Source organism: Oncorhynchus gorbuscha, linkage group LG02 (assembly GCF_021184085.1).
Source record: "Oncorhynchus gorbuscha isolate QuinsamMale2020 ecotype Even-year linkage group LG02, OgorEven_v1.0, whole genome shotgun sequence".
Taxonomy (NCBI): domain Eukaryota; kingdom Metazoa; phylum Chordata; class Actinopteri; order Salmoniformes; family Salmonidae; genus Oncorhynchus; species Oncorhynchus gorbuscha.
This window is the reverse complement of record NC_060174.1, coordinates 3,765,683-3,787,124: the sequence shown is the minus strand read 5'-3', so window position 1 is coordinate 3,787,124 and position 21,442 is coordinate 3,765,683. Positions and strand designations below refer to the sequence as shown.

General features: G+C 37.5%; 1 protein-coding gene across 4 annotated transcripts in view; it reads right to left on the bottom strand.

Moving 5' to 3' along the window:
* The window catches only part of bcl6aa (BCL6A transcription repressor a), a 76,315-nt gene that overhangs the window by 19,136 nt on the left and 35,737 nt on the right, over nt 1-21,442 (bottom strand). For 2 of the 4 annotated variants that reach the window (XM_046299688.1, XM_046299697.1), the window contains exons 2-3: nt 15,086-15,184; nt 823-994 (exon numbers count right to left, since the gene is read on the bottom strand). In XM_046299688.1, coding sequence (XP_046155644.1) covers nt 823-994; nt 15,086-15,184 — 271 coding nt within the window. Of the gene's footprint in view, nt 1-822; nt 995-1,074; nt 3,714-3,913; nt 3,961-15,085; nt 15,185-21,442 lie in introns of those variants that run through there. The other 2 variants (XM_046299703.1, XM_046299711.1) reach the window with 2 other exon arrangements.

Sequence of the window (21,442 nt, the reverse complement as noted above, 5' to 3'; positions counted from 1 at the left end):
CACCATGCCTCAACATTAACACCATGCCTCAACATTAACACCATGCCTCAACATTAACACCATGCCTCAACATTAACACCATGCCTCAACATTAACACCATGCCTCAACATTAACACCATGCCTCAACATTAACACCATGCCTCAACATTAACACCATGCCTCAACATTAACACCATGCCTCAACATTAACACCATGCCTCAACATTAACACCATGCCTCAACATTAACACCATGCCTCAACATTAACACCATGCCTCAACATTAACACCATGCCTCAACATTAACACCATGCCTCAACATTAACACCATGCCTCAACGAGACACTATGCCTCAACGAGACACTATGCCTCAACGAGACACTTAGTGAACGTTCTCTCGCGTTATATTTTGGAAAAGAAACGCATGTTTCTACACCTGCATTGCTTGCTGTTTTTTTTTAGGTCTGGGTTTCTGTACAGCACATTGAGATATCAGCTGATTTAAGAAGGGCTCTATAAATAGATTTGATTTGATGGTACGTCTTCGGGCCGTTGTAGGAAAGCTGCATCGTTAAAACACTAGTAAGCATAAGTTCCATGGAGATCGGGAACCCGGGCACAGAACAGTGTGTGAGAGAGACAGACAGGAAAGGGACTTTAAATGTCATGCCAAGTACAGAACAGCAACATGCAAAACTGGGTTCAAGCGTGACAGAATGTGGGGGGGGTGCTAGATCTGTTCGTGCTAGTATGTCAACACCAAAAACACTGTTTTGGCATGACAAGGACAAGGCATGATGACACAGACTGGTACACATACTGGGACTTGGGGAGTCAACACACCTGCAGGCCATGAGGACAGTCTTGTGAGCGCGGAACTGCTGTCTGTTGACCAGGATGGTGACATCTGTGAGGATGTCCCGGCTCCGCAGCCGGTTGAGGTTCAGCAGCACGTCGCTGGCGTGACGCGTGAATTGGATACAGCTGTCTGCTGCGCAAGCCATCTTGTCGAGCTCTGGAAAAATTCAAAATAAATTCCACATGGTCAGTGCCGTGGATATACATAAGGTTATATACTGGTTATTGATCAAATACCTGCTATTTTGAAGGAGAGAACCGGGGGTACGTGGTTCAATCTGGAGGGCTCTCCAACCCTGTTCCTGGAGAGTTACCCTCCTGTAGGTTATTGCACAAACCCTAATCTAGCACATCTGATTGATCAAATGAAATCAGGTTAGTTACAACTGGGGTTGGAGCCAACATCCACAGGGTATGGAGAGCCCTGGTCCCGAAGCAGTAGTTTAATGAGACATTAAGACATACCAGAGAAAGCATGGCAGGAAGGCTGGGTGCATCGGGCTCTTTTAAAAATATTGGTTATTTTAATATAGGAAATAGCCCTCGTCGCTTCTCATCATATCCCTGATTGCAGTAGAGGTTTGCAGCCAATAGGCAGCGCCATTGAACAGCATACAGTCTGGATCATTCAAGTAACTTTTTCTGTTCAGCAAGTGGGAGAACACTTGATTTCTGTATTGTTGCGACACAAACGTGAATGTTCGAGGATGAATGACAGCCCCGGCACCCTTATTCAGAAAGTCTAGCCCTGCGTTAGGCAGTCAACGCCTGTGGTTTAGGCGGCAGCTTATCATTTAATAGCACATAGCAACACTGTCACAACCAGCATGGAAACAGGACATGATAAAGTAGAGAAATACAAGACGCCAGGTGTTGGAAACTTTTTCCCAAGAGTACAGTATACTACACCACACACCTGTCTGGTTGACACACCGGCTACGGCAAATGATAAAGCGGTGCGTCTTTTAAATGATAACGTGTGTGCCATCATCGGGGCACTATTCTGACGTATTGAACATTCTGTATCGGGATTCGAAGTCATTTTCCATCCGAATCAACAGCACACTCCAGAGTTACATTTTCCCGGCGATCTCGTTAATTAAAGAAGAACTACCGTACCACTATTTATTCACACATAATCTGAGATGGAGAGAAACTTTTTTGTTTTTGTTTTAGCATGTCAAGTTTTGTATGAATGCGACAGACAAAAGTTGCCAGATTTAACTTTACTGTGCACTGACAGAAGACAGAATGATTAAACTATTATTAACAATAATAACACAACTACACTTAAATATTTAATGCAATCTAAAAGTAGATTACAGGGCAAACCGCTCCATGAATATTTAAATATGATTCACCACAAGATGTCATCAATATATTAAACTAGCCTAGAAATGTATGCGTGTGCTCTTCCGCAATATAAATAGCGGGTAGTCAGGCGCAAGAGAACACGTTATATGGCAGTGTTTCCCAAACTCGGTCCTGGGGATCCCAATGGGTGCAAGTTTGGGGTTTTTCCTAGCACTACCCAGTTCATTCAAATCATCTCATGAATCATCACGTTTTTATTAGTTTTAGGGCAAAGATAAAAACGTGCACACAGGGATGTCCCCAGGACCGAGGTTAGGAAACGCGGTGTTCTGGCAATAACACAAAGTCATTTGCAACGCACAACAAGACTTGAGCATATTTTGAGAACACTTGTCAAAGTTGGTTTGTTTAGGCTGCAGTCTGCTTTTTAACGGGTATCCTAATTTACTACCACGTCATGTCCCCCCCCGTCCAAACCATTGTAATAAATGTTTTTAAAAGGACAGTTTCTTCACGTGGAATAGCCAGCCCGTTCAATAACACATTGGAACGAGCACTAATCAACTTTGACTCAATGCCGAGTCTCAGGATACCACTCGACACCAAATGAATCATGTACACAAGTACACAGGCTTCTTCTCCGCGGTCAACAGAGGCTACAACCCACCTACGACTATTGCTTTAGTATTTTCCAATTGTTAAAAATGATTCTTTTTTTTCTTCGGTTATTCACTTTTCAAATCAAATTCACAGATGAAGAGATTGAAAGGTACTACTTTCAGACACTTAACTACACTTCAAATCTACTTTATTTTATTTTGATTTTTTTAAATCAGACTTCTTGCATGGAAGCTTAGCAAACAAATATATTCTAATGCTGCAACATTGTATATGTTAACCATTCAAAATACTATAACTACGACATTGTTCCGTTTTCCTGTCATGATGCCTAAAATCATCCATCCCTGGCTCCAGACAGATAGCACGCAGGTACAAACTTGCACTCGTAAACTAGGCTGTGGAAAGCTACTAACTAAAAACCATATTTCCGTGAGGTGTGTGTGTGTGTAGGGGGGAGGCAGAAACACTGCGAAACAAGACAATCAATATCTCGTGCAACCAGATCCCGATGTTAGATGATGTCTCCAAGACTGTCAGGATATCTAAAACAATGTAGTATAACAACACGGACACACCTACCCCTGCCCATCTGCCACAAGCCCAAACACACTGTGCAAGTTACTTAGTTATGCGGATGGGAATCACGTTATATTAACCACTGAAATCCTTTCTGTGCAACGCCGTTGATAGTAAATACAAAATACACCAAATCCAGCCAGGTCAGATCTAAACCAAGTTTTAGCTTAAAATAAAGAAGGAAGCATTTAGTTAAACTGAAGTCCCTTGTTCATTATTGGCAGTAAAGTCAGATCTAACAGAATAACCACGTCATCTCATGTCTGTTTCGCGATCGGCACAGTACAGTATCGAAACGCCTCCACTGTCAAAAACCGACAGAAGGCGAACAGAGCCGTAAATAGTGAAGTGAATATTATTATAGAAACAGATATGTCTAGAGCACTGTCACCCGGCATCAACCGTGCGCTCTAAAACACATCTTCAAATCACCTAGATTTACATTATAAAACACATTCAGAAACACAGCCAGCAAAGCACTACGCCATCACCTGCAACGAAGAGTACAACTTCGCGCCAAATTACAATAGGGGGAGAAAAAAAATAATTGTTTAAAAAATATCACCTGATATTGCTTTCCTAGAAACTTCTTGCATCACCACTTCTAAGAACCCCCAGTTCTAAGAATCAGAGGAGCTCAATTCTCAGAATTTGAGCTTGTGGCGATACCACTTTCCGAGGGAAGGGGAGAGTCAGGTTTTAATGCTTGCTGAGAAATCATCTTTCTGAGATTTTAATTTCCGTGCGTATTATACAACATGACTTATGGAACAAGTGTATTACAAAAGCAAGCTAAAATGATTGTATATTTTATACTATTTTTCTATATTTTAAAAGAAATGGAGTATTTTATTTTTATACCCCCTACTTTTGGATTCTCCCAGACCTAGACGGTCACATGGGCAGAAGAGTTGCCTACGTAAGCCCCTGCCTCTTAAGTCCAGCCCCTAAATTCACAGAACTAATTTGCTATTCGGTGACATAAGCGAAGTTGTCCATTCGTCGCCTTTCCCTTTATGAAACCCACAGACATTACCTACACAGAACCGAACTGGACTGCTTATTCACACGGACACGCGTTGTACAGGCCTATTTGTTGTGATTAGTATTTACATTTTTTTTTTTGCTTCTCCTGCAGAGAATATTCATTTTTAACCCCCACCACCCCCCCCCATCCCATCCCTGTTTCCACCTTCATTGCTCTGGACTGCTGGCAAATCATCACAAGGGTTTGTTTAGGATTAGATTATATTTGTGAATCAAATACATTTTGCTTGAAAACTCTCTTTTAATCACTGCGATTCTCCGTTGCTGTAGCCTTTGGGTTGCCAGGTTTATCTGACTATATGTTTGGCACAGTGGTAGCCTACACGGTGAGAAAGGAAGCTGTGATGTTAGCCTATTTGCTGTGATAATTATCTTGAATCTACTAGAAACGGGATATTTGCGCACCATAGAGAACATAATGCATTCTGCTGTGGGTGCAATAAGTCATCTATAATGTCATTTAATCAATAGAAAATAATCATTGTAATCGGACTTCTTCTTTTTGGTGATTAAAAAAACAAAAAAAGATCCCTTTGACATCGGAACAGCTTTGATATGCTGGCCGTTTTATAATCGGTTACATTCGTTTAGTCATTTAGGTTATTGCGGTCATTTTGACCATAACCTCTATAGGCTAACAACTGGTTTAACGCTATGCAGTTTGTCCTATATAATCGCTGCCGTCCGCTGCTATGCAATGCATTAACTATTTACGCGCTCTCTCTCTCTGACATCCGTCAGCAGACAATGTTGGGCAATATACCCTACAGCAAACTTCCCAAATTCAATTACGTAATCTTACCCCCCAAAAATGTTCAAATTACGAATGAAAAACACTAGGCATAGTATTGAAATAACATTGGTATAAGGTATTATTTAATGCCACACAAAAGTAGTCTACATGCCCTTTACGGCTCTCATTCGCCGTCAAAATGAATAAAGACAAATAGACTGCAATTAGGATATCTTATATATTTGTTTTTGTTAATGACTAATACACAGACACATCGCCTACCTGCGGCATATCACATGTAAAGGCCATGGGGCCAACATTCTTAACCGCGCAGAACGTTTATCGACGACTGTTTGCCTAATATTAGTTATTCTAACAGGACAAATATTTCATTGGCCCTTGTTCTTACTCCAAATCAGAGAGATTTTAACCAGTTAGCATACTGTTTGAAGTGTGAACCACTCCGGTCGAGGCTAACCCTGAATTTCAAACCCCTTAAGTGCAATGAACACTAAGCGCTCCTAAATGAGTGCAATGAACACTAAGCGCTCCTAAATGAGTGCAATGAACACTAAGCGCTCCTAAATGAGTGCAATGAACACTAAGCGCTCCTAAATGAGTGCAATGAACACTAAGCGCTCCTAAATGAGTGCAATGAACACTAAGCGCTCCTAAATGAGTGCAATGAACACTAAGCGCTCCTAAATGAGTGCAATGAACACTAAGCGCTCCTAAATGAGTGCAATGAACACTAAGCGCTCCTAAATGAGTGCAATGCAAGGCTCTCTCAGAAGGGGACTTCTTTTTTTTTTTTTAGGCAACTCTAATAGCCTACTCGTGTAATTTAAATAATATTTTGATGTGGATCTAACACTGCAAATAATTTACGGTTGAAGTGAAGTGAAAGGCCCTAAGCTTTACAATGGACGGAGAATCATCATTGTATCAATTTGCCATTAAGTCACCTGTGCGATGAATTGTGGCCTACATGTCAACCTGACAGTAGCCCGGCTAGCCCCCTAAATCAAATCAAGTGTGCAACGCGTTAGTGCATATTAACATGAAATGCGCCAAGGCTCAATATCTATCGAAATAAGATCAGTTTTTTTTTGTTGTTGTTGTTGTTGAAAAGACGTGCAGCTTTCCAAAAATACAGGCTACTGCGTCATGGTGCATAAAAGTAAACGCTGTGTGTCACGTCTTTTTGTTTTATCTCCCAAATACATATGGGCCCATTTGCACAGAACATTATGCCTCATGATATCAAATCTAATCATCAGTTTTTTATTTAAAAAATAATCTCCTTTAAGTCTAATTTAGGTCACTTTGTATTCATTTTCAAATAGACATAACCTCGAAATAACAATGTATTTTATAAACTCATTTTTTACATTAGCCGTGGTCACAACGTTGCTATACAGCAAGTAACCCGGTGCTCTACGATAATAACCTAACCTATAACTAACTTTGCGCGAAGGGCATTCATCGCGTTGCCATTTCCGTAATAAACTTGTAATGTTTTGAGCTATTTCCTTGAGGATCTTTTCAGCCAGCCACTCCCACTCCTAGTTACCTGTCTGTCTACCTATCTGTCTGCCTGTCTGTTTACCTGTCTGTCTGAACTATGAGCAAATAGAGGGAGGTTTGTACGTTTGTAACCTTAACCCGTTCACTCTTTTTTGTGCAATTGATATAGCGTTAAAACGTTTATTTTGAGAAAGTTACTTTTAAAGTTATTAGAAGTACTAATTAAAAGTAGACTATAAGGTGTATGCCAATGTATGGAGAACAGTTTAAGGGTAATATTTATTTATGTAGGTTATTTAACCAATTATATATATAATATTTTTTTTATTTTTGCTTTATACAATCTTAGAATTGGAAAATGTATGTTTGGAATGAAAACCAAATAATAAAATAAACAGAACTTTAATAAATGTGTTCCTTCTGATGTTTATTTGTAGTTCTAGCCATGTGGCAGATAGAATAAGTGTTAATACTGAGTGACAACTAAAGAGATTCTGCATCTTCTTCAGCCTCACTTTTCTTTCTTGGTTTTTGTCTTAGTGTGTGGAGTGGACAACACAACATCCTCTAAAGCAAACGGAGAGGGTTGCTGTACCAGCAGGAAACTGAAATTCAATTAATTAAATGAATGTGTTGTGTGTTTTTTTGGGGATGGGAGTGGAGCATGTATTGGCAGCATCATTCATTGGTTGTTTGGTATGTAGCCCCGCAGCACAGTGATCATACTCTATTGTTTCAGTGACTCAAATGGTACCCTATTCTCTATATAGTGCACATTATTCACTATATAGTGCACCTGGGCCCAGTTGGCTAATAATTGGATAGTCAAGAAAGAAATTGGTCTGATTTCTGGTCACAGTCCATCCAAGACACTCTATTTCCCACATTATATAATATATTTATTACTGTATATCCTCTAATTATTACCGTATATCCTCTATTTATTACTGTATATCCTCTATTTATTACTGTATATCCTCTATTTATTACCGTATATCCTCTATTTATTATTGTATATCCTCTATTTATTACTGTATATCCTCTATTTATTACCGTATATCCTCTATTTATTACCGTATATCCTCTATTTATTACTGTATATCCTCTAATTATTACCGTATATCCTCTAATTATTACTGTATATCCTCTAATTATTACTGTATATCCTCTATTTACTACAGTATATCCTCTATTTATTACTGTATATCCTCTATTTATTACTGTATATCCTCTATTTACTACAGTATATCCTCTATTTATTACTGTATATCCTCTATTTATTATTGTATATCCTCTATTTACTACAGTATATCCTCTATTTATTACCGTATATCCTCTATTTATTACTGTATATCCTCTATTTATTACTGTATATCCTCTATTTATTACCGTATATCCTCTATTTATTACTGTATATCCTCTATTTATTACGTATATCCTCTATTTATTACCGTATATCCTCTATTTATTACTGTATATCCTCTAATTATTACTGTATATCCTCTATTTATTACTGTATATCCTTTATTTATTACTGTATATCCTCTATTTATTACTGTATATCCTCTATTTATTACTGTAAAGCCTCTATTTATTACCGTATATCCTCTATTTATTACCGTATATCCTCTAATTATTAACGTATATCCTCTATTTATTACTGTATATCCTTTATTTATTACTGTATATCCTCTATTTATTACCGTATATCCTCTATTTATTACCGTATATCCTCTATTTATTACCGTATATCCTCTATTTATTACTGTATATCCTCTAATTATTACTGTATATCCTCTATTTATTACCGTATATCCTCTATTTATTACCGTATATCCTCTATTTATTACCGTATATCCTCTATTTATTACTGTATATCCTCTATTTACTACTGTATATCCTCTATTTATTACTGTATATCCTTTATTACTGTATATCCTCTATTTATTATTGTATATCCTCTATTTATTACTGTATATCCTCTATTTATTACCGTATATCCTCTATTTATTACTGTATATCCTCTATTTACTACAGTATATCCTCTATTTATTATTGTATATCCTCTATTTATTACTGTATATCCTCTATTTATTACCGTATATCCTCTATTTATTACTGTATATCCTCTATTTACTACAGTATATCCTCTATTTATTACTGTATATCTTTTATTACTGTATATCCTCTATTTATTACCGTATATCCTCAATTTATTACTGTATATCCTCTATTTACTACAGTATATCCTCTATTTATTACTGTATATCCTTTATTACTGTATATCCTCTATTTATTACCGTATATCCTTTATTACTGTATATCCTCTATTTATTACCGTATATCCTCTATTTATAACTGTATATCCTCTATTTACTACAGTATATCCTCTATTTATTACTGTATATCCTCTATTTATTACCGTATATCCTCTATTTATTACCGTATATCCTCTATTTATTACCGTATATCCTCTACTTATTACTGTATATCCTCTATTTATTACCGTATATCCTCTATTTATTACTGTATATCCTCTATTTATTACTGTATATCCTCTTTATTACTGTATATCCTATATTTATTACCGTATATCCTCTATTTACTACAGTATATCCTCTATTTATTACTGTATATCCTCTATTTATTACTGTATATCCTCTATTTATTACTGTATATCCTCTATTTACTACAGTATATCCTCTATTTATTACTGCATATCCTCTATTTATTACCATATATCCTCTATTTATTACTGTATATCCTCTAATTATTACCGTATATCCTCTATTTATTACCATATATCCTCTATTTATTATTGTATATCCTCTATTTATTACCGTATATCCTCTATTTATTACTGTATATCCTCTATTTATTACCGTATATCCTCTATTTATTACTGTATATCCTCTATTTATTACTGTATATCCTCTATTTATTACTGTATATCCTCTATTTATTACCGTATATACTCTATTTACTACAGTATATCCTCTATTTATTACTGTATATCCTCTTTATTACTGTATATCCTTTATTTATTACTGTATATCCTCTATTTACTACAGTATATCCTCTATTTATTACTGTATATCCTCTATTTATTACTGTATATCCTCTATTTATTACCATATATCCTCTATTTATTACTGTATATCCTCTATTTATTACCATATATCCTCTATTTATTACTGTATATCCTCTATTTATTACTGTATATCCTCTATTTATTACTGTATATCCTCTATTTATTACTGTATATCCTCTATTTATTACTGTATATCCTCTATTTATTACTGTATATCCTCTAATTATTAGTGTATAGCCTCTATTTACTACAGTATATCCTCTATTTATTACTGTATATCCTCTATTTATTACTGTATATCCTCTATTTATTACTGTATATCCTCTATTTATTACTGTATATCCTCTATTTATTACCGTATATCCTCTATTTATTACTGTATATCCTCTATTTATTACCGTATATCCTCTATTTATTACCGTATATCCTCTATTTATTACCGTATATCCTCTATTTATTACTGTATATTTACATTTACATTTAAGTCATTTAGCAGACGCTCTTATCCAGATATTTATTTACTACAGTATATCCTCTATTTATTACTGTATATCTTTTATTACTGTATATCCTCTATTTATTATTGTATATCCTCTATTTATTACTGTATATCCTCTATTTATTACCGTATATCCTCTATTTATTACTGTATATCCTCTATTTACTACAGTATATCCTCTATTTATTACTGTATATCCTTTATTACTGTATATCCTCTATTTATTACCGTATATCCTCTATTTATTACCGTATATCCTCTATTTATTACTGTATATTTACATTTACATTTAAGTCATTTAGCAGACGCTCTTATCCAGATATCCTCTATTTACTACAGTATATCCTCTATTTATTACTGTATATCTTTTATTACTGTATATCCTCTATTTATTATTGTATATCCTCTATTTATTACTGTATATCCTCTATTTATTACCGTATATCCTCTATTTATTACTGTATATCCTCTATTTACTACAGTATATCCTCTATTTATTACTGTATATCCTTTATTACTGTATATCCTCTATTTATTACCGTATATCCTCAATTTATTACTGTATATCCTCTATTTACTACAGTATATTCTCTATTTATTACTGTATATCCTCTATTTATTACTGTATATCCTCTATTTATTATTGTATATCCTCTATTTATTATTGTATATCCTCTATTTATTACCGTATATCCTTTATTACTGTATATCGTCTATTTATTACCGTATATCCTCTATTTATTACTGTATTTCCTCTAATTATTACCGTATATCCTCTATTTATTACCGTATTTCCTCTATTTATTACTGTATATCCTCTATTTATTACTGTATATCCTCTATTTATTACTGTATATCCTCTATTTACTACAGTATATCCTCTATTTATTACTGTATATCCTCTATTTATTATTGTATATCCTCTATTTACTACTGTATATCCTCTAATTATTACCGTATATCCTCTATTTATTACTGTATATCCTCTATTTATTACTGTATATCCTCTAATTATTACCGTATATCCTCTATTTATTACTGTATATCCTCTATTTATTACTGTATATCCTCTATTTATTATTGTATATCCTCTATTTATTACCGTATATCCTCTATTTATTACTGTATATCCTCTATTTATTACTGTATATCCTCTATTTATTACTGTATATCCTCTATTTATTACTGTATATCCTCTATTTATTACTGTATATCCTCTATTTACTACAGTATATCCTCTATTTATTACTGTATATCTTTTATTACTGTATATCCTCTATTTATTATTGTATATCCTCTATTTATTACTGTATATCCTCTATTTATTACCGTATATCCTCTATTTATTACTGTATATCCTCTATTTACTACAGTATATCCTCTATTTATTACTGTATATCCTTTATTACTGTATATCCTCTATTTATTACCGTATATCCTCAATTTATTACTGTATATCCTCTATTTACTACAGTATATTCTCTATTTATTACTGTATATCCTCTATTTATTACTGTATATCCTCTATTTATTATTGTATATCCTCTATTTATTATTGTATATCCTCTATTTATTACCGTATATCCTTTATTACTGTATATCGTCTATTTATTACTGTATATCCTCTATTTATTACTGTATATCCTCTATTTACTACAGTATATCCTCTATTTATTACTGTATATCCTCTATTTATTATTGTATATCCTCTATTTACTACTGTATATCCTCTAATTATTACCGTATATCCTCTATTTATTACTGTATATCCTCTATTTATTACTGTATATCCTCTAATTATTACCGTATATCCTCTATTTATTACTGTATATCCTCTATTTATTACTGTATATCCTCTATTTATTATTGTATATCCTCTATTTATTACCGTATATCCTCTATTTATTACTGTATATCCTCTATTTATTACTGTATATCCTCTATTTATTACTGTATATCCTCTATTTATTACTGTATATCCTCTATTTATTACTGTATATCCTAATAATAATAATAATAATAAATATATGCCATTTAGCAGACGCTTTTATCCAAAGCGACTTACAGTCATGTGTGCATACATTCTACGTATATGTGTGTGTGTCTCAGTGCTGTGTGTCTCAGTGCTGTGTGTGTGTGTCTCAGTGCTGTGTGTCTCAGTGCTGTGTGTGTGTGTGTCTCAGTGGTTCCTGTGTCTCAGTGGTGTGTGTGTCTCAGTGGAGTGTGTGTCTCAGTGGAGTGTGTGTCTCGTGTGTCTCAGTGGAGTGTGTGTGTGTGTCTCAGTGGAGTGTGTGTGTGTGTGTCTCAGTGGAGTGTGTGTGTGTGTGTCTCAGTGGAGTGTGTGTCTCAGTGGAGTGTGTGTGTGTGTCTTAGTGGAGTGTGTGTGTGTGTCTCAGTGCTGTGTGTGTCTCAGTGGAGTGTGTGTGTGTGTGTGTCTCAGTGGAGTGTGTGTGTGTGTCTCAGTGGAGTGTGTGTGTGTGTGTTATTATTACCGTATATCCTCTATTTATTACCGTATATCCTCTATTTATTACCGTATATCCTCTATTTATTACCGTATATCCTCTATTTATTACCGTATATCCTCTATTTATTACTGTATATCCTCTAATTATTACTGTATATCCTCTATTTATTACTGTATATCCTCTAATTATTACCGTATATCCTCTATTTATTACCGTATATCCTCTATTTATTACCGTATATCCTCTATTTATTACTGTATATCCTCTATTTATTACCATATATCCTCTATTTATTACTGTATATCCTCTATTTATTACTGTATATCCTCTATTTATTACTGTATATCCTCTATTTACTACAGTATATCCTCTATTTATTACTGTATATCCTCTATTTATTATTGTATATCCTCTATTTACTACTGTATATCCTCTAATTATTACCGTATATCCTCTATTTATTACTGTATATCCTCTATTTATTACTGTATATCCTCTAATTATTACCGTATATCCTCTATTTATTACTGTATATCCTCTATTTATTACTGTATATCCTCTATTTATTACCGTATATCCTCTATTTATTACCGTATATCCTCTATTTATTACTGTATATCCTCTATTTATTACTGTATATCCTCTATTTATTACTGTATATCCTCTATTTATTACTGTATATCCTCTATTTATTACTGTATATCCTAATAATAATAATAATAATAAATATATGCCATTTAGCAGACGCTTTTATCCAAAGCGACTTACAGTCATGTGTGCATACATTCTACGTATATGTGTGTGTGTCTCAGTGCTGTGTGTCTCAGTGCTGTGTGTGTGTGTCTCAGTGCTGTGTGTCTCAGTGCTGTGTGTGTGTGTGTCTCAGTGGTGTGTGTGTCTCAGTGGTGTGTGTGTCTCAGTGGAGTGTGTGTGTGTGTCTCAGTGGAGTGTGTGTGTGTGTCTCAGTGGAGTGTGTGTGTGTGTCTCAGTGGAGTGTGTGTGTGTGTCTCAGTGGTTCGTGTGTCTCAGTGGTGTGTGTGTCTCAGTGGAGTGTGTGTGTGTCTCAGTGGTGTGTGTGTCTCAGTGGAGTGTGTGTGTGTGTGTCTCAGTGGAGTGTGTGTGTGTGTGTGTCTCAGTGGAGTGTGTGTGTGTGTCTTAGTGGAGTGTGTGTGTGTGTCTCAGTGCTGTGTGTGTCTCAGTGGAGTGTGTGTGTGTGTGTGTGTGTGTGTCTCAGTGGAGTGTGTGTGTGTGTCTCAGTGGAGTGTGTGTGTCTCAGTGGAGTGTGTGTGTGTGTCTCAGTGGAGTGTGTGTGTGTGTGTGTCTCAGTGGAGTGTGTGTGTGTGTCTCAGTGGAGTGTGTGTGTGTGTGTGTTATTATTACTGTATATCCTCTATTTATTACTGTATATCCTCTATTTACTACAGTATATCCTCTATTTATTACTGTATATCCTCTATTTATTACTGTATATCCTCTAATTATTACTGTATATCCTCTATTTATTACCGTATATCCTCTATTTACTACAGTATATCCTCTATTTACTACAGTATATCCTCTATTTATTACTGTATATCCTCTATTTATTACTGTATATCCTCTATTTATTACTGTATATCCTCTATTTATTACCATATATCCTCTATTTATTACTGTATTATTCCTGTGTATCCTCTATTTACTACTGTATATCCTAGTGATTATACTCTAAGTATCTATTTTTGGTCGCTATAGGAAGTATCTTAGTGTCTGGTCTCTATATGAAGTGTCTTAGTGTCTGGTTGCTATAGGAAGTATCTTAGTGTCTGGTCGCTATATGAAGTGTCTTAGTGTCTGGTTGCTATAGGAAGTGTCTTAGTGTCTGGTCGCTATATGAAGTGTCTTAGTGTCTGGTTGCTATAGGAAGTGTCTTAGTGTCTGGTCGCTATATGAAGTGTCTTAGTGTCTGGTTGCTATAGGAAGTGTCTTAGTGTCTGGTCGCTATATGAAGTGTCTTAGTGTCTGGTTGCTATAGGAAGTGTCTTAGTGTCTGGTCTTTATATGAAGTGTCTTAGTGTCTGGTCGCTATATGAAGTGTCTTAGTGTCTGGTCGCTATAGGATGTGTCTTAGTGTCTGGTTGCTATAGGAAGTGTCTTAGTGTCTGGTCGCTATATGAAGTGTCTTAGTGTCTGGTTGCTATAGGAAGTGTCTTATTTACATATTTCTGAATGTAGTTTGGGGACCTGAGTTTTAATGAGGGCTGTAAGGAGGACTCTATTAGCCTGGATACCAATCTGTTTTGTGTTGTCATGTCACTCCTTGCCCGTCCTTGTCATACCAAACATGATAGCACAAACCGGGCCTGGGACCAGGCTATGACTCTTTAGTTCACCTGGGTAGCTGTGTCTGTGGTGGCTCCACATCATGGACTGTCCTGCTGCCTCCTCTCTCATCCGGTTCACTCCCTGCCATAGGAGGAGCATCTGCTGGGCTGGGGGAGACAAGGTGACATGTGTAAACATCTGGAATCTCATCTCTAAACAAAACGTGTGTGGTGCATAGACCACCAACTGGAGGATAAATGTTGTTCTGAAAACTAGGACATCGTTATTAGCTTTTGGTCAAGGGTCGTGATAGAGCCAAACGCGTAACATTTAAAGGGATATGGTGGTGCATTAACTTTCAAATGACAATAGCAAGATCCAGGGCAGGAAGTAACCTTGAGAAAGACCAGAGGACCAGGAGACATATCACTCCCCTATCATTTCAGGAAGGTCTTATACTCCCAACATAATCTCATGAAATATGTGATATATTTACACAATGTCTATAATCTATTCTACATTGTAGTGTTTGACACAGTTGTATAAATTAAAAGTAACACAATGAAACTAAAAGTAACACAGATATCACTATGTATCAGTCTACAGTAAATCCCACACACCCAAAACAAGATGGAGACGTTTTGATACTTTCTCTTTGTAACAAGCGGGCCCAAGAGGTAGATGAGAAAGTGAAGACAGGAAAAGAGTTGGTTCTATAAATAGTGTGTATCTCTGCTCCGTTTCAGCCTCTTTGTCTCTCTCTCTCTCTCTCTCTCTCTCTCTCTCTCTCTCTCTCTCTCTCTCTCTCTCTCTCTCTCTCTCTCTCTCTCTCTCTGTCTCTCTCTCTCTGTCTCTCTCTCTCTCTCTCTCTCTCTCTCTCTCTCTCTCTCTCTCTCTCTCTCTCTCTCTCTCTCTCTCTCTCTCTCTCTCTCTCTCTCTCTCTCTCTCTCTCTCTCTCTCTCTCTCTCAGTATCGGTTCATTGTGTAGATGTAGAGCGGAGTTGATACAGGAGCCAGAGAGGTTATAACCTTTAGTAAACTACACACACACAATCTGCCTACAGAAATTATCGACGGTGACAAATCTTGTACCTACTGTCGTGTAAAAAAAAAAAAAAAAAAACTCATTTTACAAACAAAAGCTTGAAGGCTGTATCTATAGAATTCCCTGACTCCAATTCCTCACGTTTAGAGAGTCAGTGTTGTCCATATTTTACAAGCCAGAGGAATGACCCTCCCCCCACCACAATTAATAATATTTAACTGACAAATTATTTTTAATTATTATTTAGTTCAACGTTAATGTCACAAACTATTCAAAAGAGTACTAAGTACTGAAAAATAAATTGATAAAATACTTTAGACTTATTTGGATATTAATTATAGGTTACCTGAACTTTATTTTGTAAATAATTACATTCCTGGGTAAAAAAAAAGAAAGTGCCTTTTATTGTGCACCAATATTAAATGTAAAAGCCTGTTCTATAAAATGACGATATAAACCACATGGACAATTCAATAATAATAAGGTCTTACTGTTACGGAACCAATTCAGACAGCCATAGACTATGCTAGACAACCCTACTAAAACACAAAATACTAAGATCAGGGCGTGACACTTACTAAAGACCCTCAACCCTGTGTTCTTAATCCCATCATTTCTCAAAATTTCACTATCGTTGTAAAGCCCTACTTATTTTGTTGCTTTGACAAAGTCATTTCTGAAGAATGTTATTTAATGTGATTCATTTTTCTTCTGTCCCTCATTTTAAGGTCAACCTCTGTTACTAGAACTGACCTCTAGTTTTAATGTGGTGAAACTATTACTTTAAATACAAGCCTCTAGTCCTCCTGTCACAAGGGGATTAATGGCTGATTTAAGAAGAAATCATCAAGCCTGTCATCTATCCTGTCATCAACACTGTCATCAACCCTGTCATCGATCCTGTCATCAACACTGTCATCAACCCTGTCATCGATCCTGTCATCAACCCTGTCATCCACCCTGTCATCAACCCTGTCATCCACCCTGTCATCCACCCTGTCATCCACCCTGTCATCAACCCTGTCATCCACCCTGTCATCCACCCTGTCATCAACCCTGTCATCCACCCTGTCATCCACCCTGTCATCCACCCTGTCATCCACCCTGTCATCAACCCTGTCATCTATCCTGTCATCTACCCTGTCATCAACCCTGTCATCCACCCTGTCATCCACCCTGTCATCCACCCTGTCATCAACCCTGTCATCCACCCTGTCATCCACCCTGTCATCAACCCTGTCATCCACCCTGTCATCAACCCTGTCATCTATCCTGTCATCAACCCTGTCATCAACCCTGTCATCAAACCTGTCATCCACCCTGTCATCCACCCTGTCATCCACCCTGTCATCCACCCTGTCATCCACCCTGTCATCCACCCTGTCATCAACCCTTTCATCCACCCAGTTACGTTCAACTTGTTACTTTATTTGACACCTATTGTAGTCATGTTTAATTTGACCTTCAGATTGAAAACATGTTTGTTGATCAAGTTGAAGCTTTTTATGACTGTGTTACAGTGATGTGAAAGATGCACTTCTCAAAAGGCACTGAATCAGTGGAATGACCCGTTTGTGTTAGTTGAAATATCTCGTGGATAGACTACATAAAACATCAGGCATCTTCGTTCTGGGTTAACCAAGTTATGTTACTGTTGACGAAATGAATTTATGATTGGGACCGTGGTGCAGAACGAGATGTGCTCGCTTGAGGTCATTACTGTATCTGTACTTTCCAAATGGCACCCTATTCCCTATGTAGTGCACTACTTTAGACCAGAGCCCTATGACCAGTAGTGCACTACTTTAGACCAGAGCCCTATGACCAGTAGTGCACTACTTTAGACTAGAGCCTATGACCAGTAGTGCACTACTTTAGACCAGAGCCCTATGACCAGTAGTGCACTAATCACAGATAATAATGACATCGTGTTAATCTTATAATCAAAGATAATAATGACATCGTGTTAACTTTATAATCACAGATAATAATGACATCGTGTTAACTTTATAATCACAGATAATAATGACATCGTGTTAATCTTATAATCAAAGATAATAATGACATCGTGTTAACTTTATAATCACAGATAATAATGACATCGTGTTAACTTTATAATCACAGATAATAATCACATCGTGTTAACTTTATAATCACAGATAATAATGACATCGTGTTAACTTTATAATCACAGATAATAATGACATCGTGTTAACTTTATAATCACAGATAATAATCACATCGTGTTAACTTTATAATCACAGATAATAATGACATCGTGTTAACTTTATAATCACAGATAATAATGACATCGTGTTAACTTTATAATCACAGATAATAATGACATCGTGTTAACTTTATAATCACAGATAATAATGACATCGTGTTAACTTTATAATCACAGATAATAATCACATCGTGTTAACTTTATAATCACAGATAATAATCACATCGTGTTAACTTTATAATCACAGATAATAATGACATCGTGTTAACTTTATAATCACAGATAATAATCACATCGTGTTAACTTTATAATCACAGATAATAATCACATCGTGTTAACTTTATAATCACAGATAATAATCACATCGTGTTAACTTTATAATCACAGATAATAATGACATCGTGTTAACTTTATAATCACAGATAATAATCACATCGTGTTAACTTTATAATCACAGATAATAATCACATCGTGTTAACTTTATAATCACATAAGGGAATCCAATGGTGAACTCTTTGACTTTCATTCTATTGAAAGATATTGCTGTTTTTCTCAACCTTTATGTGGTATGTACCCCGTTTTAAAATACTTCTTTCTCCCTGTGGAGTTCTTCTCATCCATCCGGCCATCTATCCGGGCATGCCGCCGCGGTTTCCCACTAAAAGCATCCCAGGTGTTCCCAATCCAACAGGGAGAAAACCAACCACTACAAAATAATTACAACAATCTCAGATTCCGCACTGCCAAATAAAGACACTAATATGTCTCTGCTCCAAACAAAGAGCAGCGTCAACTTTTTTTTCAATCCACTGGGGGGATGTTTAAGGCGCTCCCTCCAACACGGGGCTGATGCATTATAGAGAGAATACAAGAAGGCCCCCCTGCTGGGTATAGCGATACAGCCATGGAGATAATTACTGCAAGACCTTGGCAAACTTTTACTCAACCAATTCTACACTAAAATAAATGACCCACTTAGATAAGATGGAGATGGAGGAAGGTGATGGGGGGGACTACCCAATCAATACCTACTGCACCCTCCTCGCCTAACCATACCTACTGCACCCTCCTCCCCTAATAAATACCTACTGCACCCTCCTCCCCTAATAAATACCTACTGCACCCTCCTCGCCTAACCATACCTACTGCACCCTCCTCCCCTAATAAATACCTACTGCACCCTCCTCCCCTAATAAATACCTACTGCACCCTCCTCCCCTAATAAATACCTACTGCACCCTCCTCCCCTAATAAATACCTACTGCACCCTCCTCCCCTAATAAATACCTACTGCACCCTCCTCGCCTAACCATACCTACTGCACCCTCCTCCCCTAATAAATACCTACTGCACCCTCCTCCCCTAATAAATACCTACTGCTAATAAATACCTACTGCACCCTCCTCCCTAATAAATACCTACTGCACCCTCCTCCCCTAATAAATACCTACTGCACCCTCCTCCCCTAATAAATACCTACTGCACCCTCCTCCCCTAATAAATACCTACTGCACCCTCCTCGCCTAACCATACCTACTGCACCCTCCTCCCCTAATAAATACCTACTGCACCCTCCTCCCCTAATAAATACTGCCCTGCACCCTCCTCCCCTAATAAATACCTACTGCACCCTCCTCCCTAATAAATACCTACTGCACCCTCCTCCCCTAATAAATACCTACTGCACCCTCCTCCCTAATAAATACCTACTGCACCCTCCTCCCCTAATAAATACCTACTGCACCCTCCTAACCATACCTACTGCACCCTCCTCCCCTAATAAATACCTACTGCACCCTCCTCCCCTAATAAATACCTACTGCACCCTCCTCGCCTAACCATACCTACTGCACCCTCCTCCCCTAATAAATACCTACTGCACCCTCCTCCCCTAATAAATACCTACTGCACCCTCCTCGCCTAACCATACCTACTGCACCCTCCTCCCCTAATAAATACCTACTGCACCTTCCTCTCCTAATCAATACCTACTGCATCCTCCTATCCTAATCAATACCTACTGCACCCTCCTCCCCTAATAAATACCTACTGCACCCTCCTCTCCTAATCAATACCTACTGCATCCTCCTATCCTAATCAATACCTACTGCACCCTCCTATCCTAATCAATACCTACTGCACCCTCCTATCCTAATCAATACCTACTGCACCCTCCTCTCCTAATCAATACCTACTGCATCCTCCTATCCTAATCAATACCTACTGCACCCTCCTATCCTAATCAATACCTACTGCATCCTCCTCTCCTAATCAATACCTACTGCATCCTCCTATCCTAATCAATACCTACTGCACCCTCCTCTCCTAATCAATACCTACTGCACCCTCCTATCCTAATCAATACCTACTGCATCCTCCTCTCCTAATCAATACCTACTGCATCCTCCTATCCTAATCAATACCTACTGCACCCTCCTCTCCTAATCAATACCTACTGCACCCTCCTCGCCTAATCAATACCTACTGCACCCTCCTCTCCTAATAAATACCTACTGCACCCTCCTCTCCTAATCAATACCTACTGCACCCTCCTATCCTAATCAATACCTACTGCATCCTCCTCTCCTAATCAATACCTACTGCATCCTCCTATCCTAATCAATACCTACTGCACCCTCCTCTCCTAATCAATACCTACTGCACGCTCCTATCCTAATCAATACCTACTGCACCCTCCTCTCCTAATCAATACCTACTGCACCCTCCTCTCCTGATCCCAACCTACTGCACCCTCCTCTCCTAATCACTACTTACTACACCCTCCTCTCCTAATCAATACCTACTGCACCCTCCTCTCCTAATCAATCAGTTATGCCCCCTACACCAAGCGCCTAGCCGTCCCCCCACACCAAGCCCCCTGCCGTCCCACTTTGGTGTGGGGGACGACAGGGGGCTTGGTGTGGGGGGACGACAGGGGGTTTGGTGTGGGGGACGACAGGGGGCTTGGTGTGGGGGGACGACAGGGGTTTGGTGTGGGGGGACGACAGGGGGCTTGGTGTGGGGTGACGACAGGGGGTTTGGTGTGGGGGACGACAGGGGCTTGGTGTGGGGGACGACAGGGGGTTTGGTGTGGGGACGACAGGGGGCTTGGTGTGGGGACGACAGGGGGCTTGGTGGGGGGACGGCAGGGGG